This window comes from Spermophilus citellus, assembly GCF_964194105.1.
Source record: "Spermophilus citellus genome assembly, chromosome: 4".
Taxonomy (NCBI): domain Eukaryota; kingdom Metazoa; phylum Chordata; class Mammalia; order Rodentia; family Sciuridae; genus Spermophilus; species Spermophilus citellus.
The window spans coordinates 28,836,471-28,846,677 of record NC_138185.1 but is presented as its reverse complement, the minus strand read 5'-3'; the positions used below and the strand labels follow the sequence as shown (position 1 = coordinate 28,846,677).

General features: G+C 53.7%; 1 protein-coding gene across 2 annotated transcripts; it reads left to right on the top strand.

Moving 5' to 3' along the window:
• The first annotated feature begins 1,761 nt into the window (after positions 1-1,761).
• On the top strand, positions 1,762-8,540 carry CPXM1 (carboxypeptidase X, M14 family member 1). 2 transcript variants are annotated; one of them, XM_081288819.1, is made up of 14 exons: positions 1,762-2,058; positions 3,490-3,642; positions 4,022-4,131; positions 4,268-4,407; positions 4,505-4,595; positions 5,186-5,336; positions 5,436-5,524; positions 5,844-5,967; positions 6,050-6,246; positions 6,333-6,512; positions 6,595-6,892; positions 7,071-7,210; positions 8,031-8,133; positions 8,255-8,540. In XM_081288819.1, exons 1-14 carry the CDS (start codon positions 1,890-1,892, stop codon positions 8,494-8,496), a joined length of 2,187 nt encoding a protein of 728 aa, XP_081144945.1. In that variant the 5' UTR covers positions 1,762-1,889; the 3' UTR covers positions 8,497-8,540. The 2 variants fall into 2 exon arrangements, with proteins under 2 accessions (XP_081144945.1, XP_081144944.1); XM_081288818.1 differs by having other exon boundaries at positions 3,481-3,642.
• The last annotated feature ends 1,667 nt before the right edge of the window (positions 8,541-10,207 follow it).

Here is a 10,207-nt window from a genome sequence, read left to right as displayed (position 1 = left end):
GCCCCAGTGCCCCGCCCCCATCCCCACCAATCCCCCCCCCCCTCCGGCGCTTTTGAGATAGGGTCTGCTAAATTGTCCAGGCATGCAATCCTTCAGCCTCAGCCTTTGGAGGCGCTGAGGCCAGCAAGATATCCAGTTTCTTGTGCACCACCACACCCCCTCTACCTTTTTACACCTCTCAGAGAAACCTGAATGGCGTTTGGGGCCAGAGACAGAGAAGCGGTCAGACTGGGCATTTGTGGAGCCCTGGCAGCACCCCCCCCCCCCAGTAACTGTTCAGACCGTGGCCTCCCACTCCGGGAAAGCAGGCAAGTGTCAGTCTGCAATACTGTCCATCTGTCTCCGCCCTGTGCCAAGGGAATCCCCGCTTTGGAGCGGTTCCCTTTAAATTTTCAATGTTCCTCTCTCCTGTGCCCTGGACCAGACAATGCTATCTAAGTGGAGTGCTCCAAGAAGGGATCTGGTCACGCGTGGACCCTGTCCAATTACCCCTTTCCGGGGACTCTCTAGCCCTCTAGCCAGGACGCGTGGAGTGCACCAAATGCCCTGAGGAGCTACAGGGCTCGTGCCTAAGTGATGTTCCCTGCCAGTGGTAGTTCTCAGTTTGGGGAGCGCCTCGCGGTATTTCTTTCGAAGGATCGTGTAAACTTGGACCGCTAGCATGGTGCTGACTCGCTGATTTGGGGTGATTCGAATTGCTTATAGAAATAGTGGCCTCGCAAAAAAAAAAAAAAAAAAAAAAAAAATTGCCTAGGACCCGGAGCATTCCAGATGATTCTTGGCTACCTCTGGCATCTCTTTTCATGGGATGGCAGCAAAGAGCTGGCCAAAGGAGCATAGTGGACGCATTTTCTTCCCCTGAGAGTCTACCCCGGCTTGGAGGCACTCAAAGGAAACCTTGGAGGCAAGATAAGAATGGTCCTGCGCTCTGTAATTCCGGGATCTGGGGTAGTCCGGCGAATGGAGAATCAGGGTTGCGGACTCCCGGAAGGGAACAATGGGAAGGGGCTAGGAGATGGAGCCGGGAGGGTAGAGAGCGGGTCCAGTCTCTGTTCCTCTCCTCCTGGCCCCAGCCGGCTGGGTATCACTCTGGCTGCTCTCCTCGAGTTATGTAACCCCGGAACAGAACGTGGCAGCCGAGGGAGCAAAGGAGCTGGGAGGGGAGGGGAGGAGAGAGGGGAGGCGGGGCTGGGGGCGGTGTGGGGGGTGGGGGTGGTGATGGGAAGAGTCGACTCCGGTTGAGTCCCTGGAGTAGTCCGTCAGAAGGATTCCTGGACGAAAGTCCTTTCCCATCCGCACCCAGTGCCCTGCCTCAGTTTCCCCGTCCTCTTCTTCCCCTTCTGTCCCGCCCGCCCTGGCAAGGTAACCTGTGGTTCTGGATGGCTTTCCTTCTCCGGTTATTCCCACCCCAAACTTCTCAGCTTTGCTCCCTTGGTTAAGTCAGCCGCTCTGAACCTCAATTTACCAGTCTGTAAAATGGGGTTTGACGGAAAGACCACGCATAAAGTGCCTGGCATCGTGTACTGTGCAAAGTAGGTGCTCCCAGTGGGGACAAGCGCCTCACAGGACTTAGCGACATATGTGGCTTTGCAGATAGTAAAGGACAGCGCACGGATGAGGCGAGTTAGCCCGGGATGGCCAGAGAGGGAGGGGCAGGTCCAGAGACCCGGGGCCGCCTGGTCGCAGCCCGCGCTCTCCCAGTGGTCCGAAGTGCTCCAGTTCTCCCCCATCCTCGGAGGTCCAGGGCCAGAGAGGCGGCAGTGGGCGGACCAGAGGCTGCAGAGGGGCGTGGGCAGGCAGGAAGGGGCGGGGGGCTCCAGAACGGCAGGCAGGAAAAGGCGAACCCACCGACCGCTCGCAGTCCTGAGCACCAGAGTTCTGCGCCCGACATGTGGGGTCTCTTGCTGGCCTTGGTGGCCTTAGCGCCTTCTGTCGGCCTGGGTCTGGGGGCGCCCAGCGCCTCCGTGCTGGGCCTAACACCGTCGGCGACCACCGAGGCCATCGGCTCGACCCCGGCTCCGCGTAGCAGTCCTGCACAGCCGTCCGGGAAGGCTAATGGTGAGCTCCAGGACCCAGACCCCGTAGCTCCGGCAAGTGGTGGCCCCACTCCCCCGTCCCCTGTGGCGCCCCCTCCCCAGCACACATACATACTCGCACCCACACACTCTGCCCCACTTCCAGGCCCCTTATGGTGCCCGCTCCTCAACACAAACACGCGCGCGCGCACACACACCCCCACACCCACACCCACAAACACACACACACCGAAAACCCTGCCCCATTCTTCTGCTCCTTGGCGCCCCTTCTCTCCCTCCCTCTCTCCCTCCCTCCCCTCCCTCTCTTTTACACTCTCTCTCTCTCTCTCTCTCTCTCTCTCTCCCTCTCTCCCTCCCTCCCTCCCTCCCTCCCTCTCTCGCTCTCACCCTGCCCAACGCAATAGTCGCTGACTCAGCAATCCCGGCCTGATTCCCAGCCAGATTTAGCCAGCAGCACAGGGACACACACCAGTGGAATGCTGCCTGCTCTAGTCCCAAGCCTTCCCTTTTCTCAGATAAAGAAACTGAGGCCAGGGCCTGGAGAAAGGGACAAAGAGATGCAAAGGCACCAGAGGAAAAGGTTCAGGGCAAGCTTGGGCCAGAGTTTAAGGAGAAGGGCTGGAGAGAATGAACAAAAGAAAAAGAGGGAGAGGCGAGGCTTTTGGCTGAGGCTGCTTGGAGGAAGGGAGCTCTGATTCTGGACTGGAGAGGCGGTCTGCATGACCTCCCAACTTCCCAGATGGGGAAGCCTAGGGGAGGAAGCCAAGGAGATGGCAATGGCGGGCTTCTAGAGAGGTAAGTGGAACCAGGCCCTGAAGGGATTTGTGAGTCGGGATGAACTGACCAGAGGGGGCTGGTGAGAAGAAAATAGTATGTGCAAAAGGGCAGGGGCCCCGACACCAAAAGGTGAGGCACATTCTGAAGGCAGCTGTGGCACATATATGGTTAGAAACTACAGTACTGCCCTGTGCTGTGAGCAGGCAGGCCCAGCTGCCAGGCAGATGTGGATTTGGGGATGGTTCAAGTCAGTCCAGAGGGCAAATGTACCAATACAGGCAGCCCTGGGGCCTTGGGACATGAAATCTGCTCTGAAGCTGAGGAAGGATAATATTTCAGGGGAAATGGACAGATACGGCAAGGCCTGGATATAAAGAACCAAACTCAGCTCTTTGGAACAACCAACCAGTTTCTGGTGGCTGGGTCTATCTCTCCATAGGGTCAGAAGTAAGGCTGGCCAACCATGTGGTTATCAGAAAGAAGTGGATGCCAGGGAAATGACTGGAAAGGTCCATTGGGGCCCAACTGCCTGCCTTCATTGCCATCCTAAGCCCTTTCATACATTGAGCCTGCCATGGACTCACATGTCTTCTTGGCTGGAAAATCTTTCCATCTGAGGTTTCATGCTGTTCTTCCTTCTCCCTGGTGCTGTCCCTCTGGATCTTAGCGACTTCAGAACAACAGATTCGGATTCGAGTCATCAAAAAGAAAAAGGTCATTATGAAGAAGCGAAAGAAATTAATTCGCCCCAGTCCTCCAGTGACTGACAAGCCCATGGTGACCACCAGCCCAACAGGGTCTCCTAATCTCCCTGAGAAACAAGAACCAGGTACTTCCTTTCTAAAGACTGCCCAGGCTTGCAGCTCTCGGGGCTTCGTGGGCACGGGTATACCCCTCTGTCTACCCAGCACAGGAGCAAGTTATGCTCAGCTTACCTGCTCTGACAACTCTCTCTGGTTCTATTTTTTATTTTTTTTTGTGGGGGGAGGGTACTGGGGATTGAACTCAGGGGCACTCAACCACTGAGCCACATCCCCAGCTTATTTTGTATTTTATTTAGAGACAGGGTCTCACGGAGTTGTGGAGTGTCTCATTGTTGCTGAGACTGGCTTTGAACTTGCCATCCTCCTGTTTCAGCCTCCCGAGCTGCTGGGATTACAGGTGTGCACCACCATGCCCAGCATCTTAATGCTCTGTTTCTACCCTAGGCTGTCCCCCTTTGGGCCTGGAGTCCCTGCGAGTTTCAGATAGCCAGTTTGAGGCATCCAGCAGCCAGTCCTTTGGTCTTGGACCACATCGAGGTCGGCTCAACATCCAGGTAATCAACCCTGGCTCATAGTCCAGGTCCAAGGGGTAGGCAGGGGAATACCTGGGACCTTCTCCCCTGCTCCCTTTTTGTCCCAGTCCACCCGACTCTGCCCGTTGGGTCTGATCACCTTGTCTTGGGTCCACAGTCAGGCCTGGAGGATGGTGATCTATACGATGGGGCCTGGTGTGCTGAGCAGCAGGACACTGAGCCATGGTTTCAAGTGGATGCTAGGAACCCCATCCGCTTCTCAGGCATTGTCACACAGGGCAGGAACTCTGTCTGGAGGTGAGGCAGGCCAACTCTTGGCCAGGTAGTTGTGGGTGGACACAGGAGGGCTGCTGTGGGACTCCTGGGGGCACTGATATCTCACCTCTCCTGCCAGGTATGACTGGGTTACATCATACAAGGTCCAGTTCAGCAATGACAGTCGGACCTGGTGGACAAGTCGGAATCACAGCAGTGGGATGGATGTGGTGAGTGGTCCCATAGTTACTGGGACCCTCTATGCTGGGATTTGGGCACCCAACCCACCGTGGTGTGCTTGGCTGGACTGAGACTCCTTTGAGGATAATAGATGTCCACTTAACCGATCCAGGAGAAAGAGTGTTTTGGTCAGGATGGGTGACACCAGCAGATATCTTGGGAGCAGGCTGCTTTGGTATGTGTCCATGTCCTTGATAACTCTACCATGTGGATGCTACCTCCTGCTCAGCTTCCTCTGGGGACATCCCTTCTGGCTTGAATCACTTCTCACCTGTTCATTGCTCTGGGTTTCTCTAAGTCAGTGACCCCTTTTATACCAGACTTCAGTATAGGCTTTTCCCAAGTTATGTAGCCATCTTGATCTAATGAGCTGTGACCAAGCCAGAAAACATGACTCTCTAGGGCTGCCCATGGGCAGGGGCTTGGGCAAGGAAGGGGTCCACATTCAGAGGAGAGTGCAAATCTATAGCTGAACTACCAGGAAGGGTTCCCTGGTGAACTTGGAGGCCTGCTCTTCTTCCCTGGATCCTGAGCCAGGCTGGGATTTGAGCAGCCTCAGCAAAGGACTTGATGTCCCCAGGTATTTCCTGCCAATTCGGACCCAGAAACCCCAGTGCTGAACCTCCTGCCAGAGCCTCAGGTGGCCCGTTTCATTCGTCTGCTGCCCCAGACGTGGTTCCAGGAAGGTGCACCTTGCCTCCGGGCAGAGATCCTGGCCTGCCCTGTCTCAGGTGGGCAACTGGGCAAAGGCTGGATGGGCAGGGCCTGGATGTATAGGGTGAATCCCCCACTGTGAACTCACCCTTTGCCTTGAACTCATCCACTACCAGATCCTAATGACCTACCCCCTGAGGCCCATTCACTGGGATCTTCTGACCCTCTGGACTTTCGGCATCACAATTATAAGGCCATGAGGAAGGTCAGATATGACCCTATAACCCTATGAAGGCTGGTTTGCCTAGCTGGGGTCCCTCTCTCACCCAGGCATAACAGCTCTGACTGCTCACATCCCCTACTACGTCTCCTATCCCTATCTCCTGCTTCTCTTCTGTTGACCACTAAGCTCTCCCCCAATTGCCCTGTCACAGCACTTCCCTTGCTCTGCCCCTTCCTTCCTGGTACCCTGCTCTCTTCTTGGGCCACCACTGACTCTGTAAATCCTTCCATAGTTTACATGTGATCTAAGCCCTGCATGTAATCACTCTATGCCTCATGTCATGCTGTCCTCTGTCCCCCAGCTGATGAAGGAGGTGAATGAGCAATGCCCCAACATCACCCGCATCTACAGCATTGGGAAGAGCTACCAGGGCCTGAAGCTATATGTGATGGAAATGTCAGACAAGCCTGGGGAGCATGAGCTGGGTACTGGCAGGTGGCATGGGGAAGAGGTGGGCCCAGGGCAGACCATGGGTGTGAGCCAGTTGCTAGCCCCTTGTGTTCCCAGGAGAGCCTGAGGTACGCTATGTGGCTGGCATGCATGGGAATGAGGCCCTGGGGCGGGAGCTGCTTCTGCTCCTGATGCAGTTCTTGTGCCATGAGTTCCTGCGTGGGAACCCACGAGTGACCCGGCTGCTCACTGAGATGCGCATTCACCTGTTGCCCTCCATGAACCCTGATGGCTATGAGATCGCCTACCGCCGGGTAGGCCACCTGGCACGAGGGCCCCCTGCCCCTTCTGCCCTGGTGCCCAGAGCCTGTATGGCTTAAACAAGCCCCTTCTCTGTCAGGGCTCAGAGCTTGTGGGCTGGGCAGAAGGTCGCTGGAACCACCAGGGCATTGACCTTAACCACAATTTTGCTGACCTCAACACACCACTGTGGGATGCCGAGGATAATGGGCTGGTGCCCCACATTTTCCCCAACCATCATGTGCCACTGCCTACTTATTACACTCTGCCCAATGCCACTGTGAGTATTCTGGGGGTAGTGGTGGAGGATCACCTAGGGGAGCCTTGTCTCTGTCCGGCCCTCCTGACCCACCCCTGTCCAGGTGGCCCCTGAAACACGGGCAGTGATCGAGTGGATGAAGCGGATCCCCTTTGTGCTGAGTGCCAATCTCCATGGGGGTGAGCTGGTGGTGTCTTACCCATTCGACATGACTCGGACCCCGTGGGCTGCCCGTGAACTCACCCCGACGCCGGATGATGCTGTCTTTCGCTGGCTCAGCACAGTCTATGCTGGCACTAATCGGGTCATGCAGGACACAGATCGCCGACCCTGCCACAACCAGGACTTCTCTTTGCATGGCAACATCATCAACGGGGCTGACTGGCACACAGTCCCCGGGAGTATGTGCCAGAGGGTGGAGTTGGCCCCATCCCTGTAAATCCCTGCCCCATAAGACAGTCTGCTCTTACGTGCAGTGCTCATGGCAATTCCCACCCTGAAGTGTCTTCTGGGGGAGGGCCCCAGGAGGGTGGGACTCCCATCCTGCTCCTTAGGCTGCAGTGTCTGTGATACCTCTAGGCATGAATGACTTCAGCTACCTACATACCAACTGCTTTGAGGTCACTGTGGAGCTGTCCTGTGACAAGTTCCCTCATGAGAACGAGCTTCCCCAAGAGTGGGAGAACAACAAAGACGCCCTCCTCACCTACCTGGAGCAGGTTGGATGTGAATCCCTACGGCCCTCAGCATGCCTGTGTCCTGACCACTCCACTCTCCATTTAGGCTATAGCTGCCACCAGGGAGTCTTCTTTTTTTGGCAAGGGATACTGGGGATTGAACTCACGGGTACTCAACTATTGAGCCATATCCCCAGCCCTATTTTGTATTTTATTTAGAGACATGATCTCACTGAGTTGCTTAGTGCCTCACTGTTGCTGAGGCTGCCTTTGAACTCGTGATCCTCTTGCCTCAGCCTCCCTAGCTGCTGGGATTACAGGCGTGTGCTACCATGCCCGACTGTCAGGGAATCTTCTAAGATATCTGACATCAGATAATTTTGGAAGGATCTAGGACAGGAAATGTTTTGCAAGTGGGACAGTGTCAGGCATTGTAGGCCAGTGGGACTAGACCCCAGAGCAGTCTAGAGGTGGTCCTAGAGCTGTCCTAGACCTGTCCTCAGAAGAGCTCTTCTCAGAAAAAAAAAACATTAGATAGTGGCAGAAACTTCCCTGACACAGAAACATCATGTTCACTAGGGACTCCTATACCTTGCGATGGCTCCATAAGAGCAACTTCCAAGGGTTCTACAAAAGACAATGGCTACTAAACTTGGGGAAGCCCAAAGGTTTCTCTTCCTACCAGTCCAGATGTAATTTATTAACCAGGAGGAAATTTTACCAAAAATTTTGTCACCTAGGAACATATAGTAGACATACTCTCTTTATAGAGTTTGCAGGGGACCAGAGCCAGAAAGCTAGCTGAGAGTCACATTCTGTGCAGAGGGGAAAGAAAGGGTTTTGATGTCCTTTTCCCACACAGGTGCGCATGGGCATTGCAGGAGTTGTGCGGGACAAGGACACACAGCTTGGGATTGCTGATGCTGTCATTGCCGTGGAGGGGATTAACCATGACGTTACAACGGGTATATGGGGGGGGGGTGAAGGAAGGGCTGGGGGGGGGATTGAGGGAGGAGCTAGAAGACTTCAGGCTGGGTCAGGAGCTGAGGATTGTTGGACCCTGACCTTGCCTTTTACTCCCCTCAGCTTGGGGCGGGGATTACTGGCGGCTGCTGACCCCAGGGGACTATATGGTGACCGCCAGTGCTGAGGGCTACCATTCAGTGACAAGGACCTGCCGGGTCACCTTTGAAGAGGGCCCTGTCCCCTGCAATTTCATGCTGACCAAGACTCCCAAACAAAGACTGAGAGAGCTGCTGGCAGCAGGGGTCAAGGTGCCCCCGGACCTTCGAAGGCGACTGGAGCGATTGAGGGGACAGAAGGATTAAGCTGAAGAGAGCCAATGTCTTGGGCAGGCTGGACCTGTCCAGAACTGAAGGGGAAGAGTGGGGAGGGAGGGACAAAGTGGGGGTAGAGGTGCTTCAGCTCATTAAAGCTACCTGGTACCTTAGCTGATTTTCCTGTTGTCTCTGTGTCCCAGATCTTCCCCCCAAGGGCAGGCCTCAGCCCACCTCTCACCCTGTTGTGCACCCACTCTCACCAGGTGACTTCTGAAGACTGTGTGGAAAGAGGATCTTACCTGGAGCCTCAGATACGGGGCTTGGCAAAGCAATACATTTGTGCCTGCAAATTTCTGCTGGAGGTGCCCTTATACTCTGTAAGCACCTGCCAAGCATGCCAGGGTCAACACTGTCTACCTAGCTTCCTGAGGCTTCCAGTCAAGAGGGGACAGTTTAATACATAGAGAGACATGCCAAGTGGAGGCCAGTTACTATGAAGTGTAGGCAGGGAGTCACACACATGGCAAACACAACAATGCCGGCCAGCAGGGATGACCTGCACCGATTGTGTCAATCAAGAGAGTAACAGAGATGATGGTTCTAGGGAGTTCATGATGGAAAGTGGGCTGGGTATGGGGGTTCCTCCAGGAAGAAGGGAACCAAAGATAGATCAGCTGAGAGCATTTGAATTTGCCTCATCAGAAATTCTCTGGGAGTGTTGATAAATTATAGGCTCAGATTAGTTTCTGTCAGAATGAAGGAGGAATTATGTGCGAGTCTATGTGTTGCTGGTAAAATAACCAATTCTAGTTATTTCATGCAGGGGAAATTTTAATTCTAGAAAGTGGATATGAATGTGTTCAAAGAGCTGGGTGAGAAAAAGGGAGAAGAAAATTTCACCCAGAAAGCTATAACACCTTTGGTCTTGTGTCCATAAGCCTGTATTCGCTTATGTTGTTTCTGGAGCCCACCGTCATCTGTGGTCACCTGTGGTCACTTGTGGTCACTTGTCATTGCTACAGCCTGAAACAACAATCTCTACCTTCCATTTTATAATCTCTAGCCTTTGAAGTCTATAGGCAAAATTGCAACTGTAACCTACAGAATGTAGGCTCCCAGCATCCCTGCAATTCAGAGTAGAGCTTCCGAGGACAAGAATGGGGCAAATATTAATAGGCAGAATCTGGCATTAAGGCACCATGTAGCTTCTTTTGGGGAAGTTTTAGTGAAAAAAAAAACCTGTTTTTTATTGAAAAAAAATATATATTTTTTTTTCCAAAAATCAGTTGGCCAAAATAAAGAAAAACAAAAGGGAAAAATAGGGAGGGGGGAATCAGTTGATCATACTCATGTGGGTGTATTTCTGGAATTGCTTCTTGGATCCAGAGTTGTGGAAATGAACACTGGATCTGGAAAGAATTTAAGCACAGGCAAGGCTTTATCAGGGACTTGTGCTCAAGCCAGAAGGAAGTTACAGCACTGAAAGAAGGTGTTAGGCCAGTTCAAGCAAAGAACAAAGATGAACAGCTTTTATGAATCTGTGGGGTAGGCAGGAGCTGGGACCTTCTGTGTCATCACAGACAAAGGTGGGATGTTAGCCCCTACATCATGCTCCTTCATGCACTGCCATTTTCTTTTTGTACCAGGAATTGAACCCAGGGGTGCTTGGCCACTAAGCTACATCCCCAGACCTTTTTGTTTTTTATTTTGAGATGGATCTTGCTAAGTTGCTAAGGGCCTCACTAGGTTGCTGAGGCTG

Coding starts and splice junctions, on each gene's coding strand:
- CPXM1 (XM_081288818.1), top strand. CDS start 1,890: ATGTGGGGTCTCTTGCTGGCCTTGGTGGCCTTAGCGCCTTCTGTCGGC. Junction 6,513..6,594: donor ACACTCTGCCCAATGCCACT/GTGAGTATTCTG, acceptor ACCCCTGTCCAG/GTGGCCCCTGAAACACGGGC. Junction 8,134..8,254: donor TAACCATGACGTTACAACGG/GTATATGGGGGG, acceptor TACTCCCCTCAG/CTTGGGGCGGGGATTACTGG.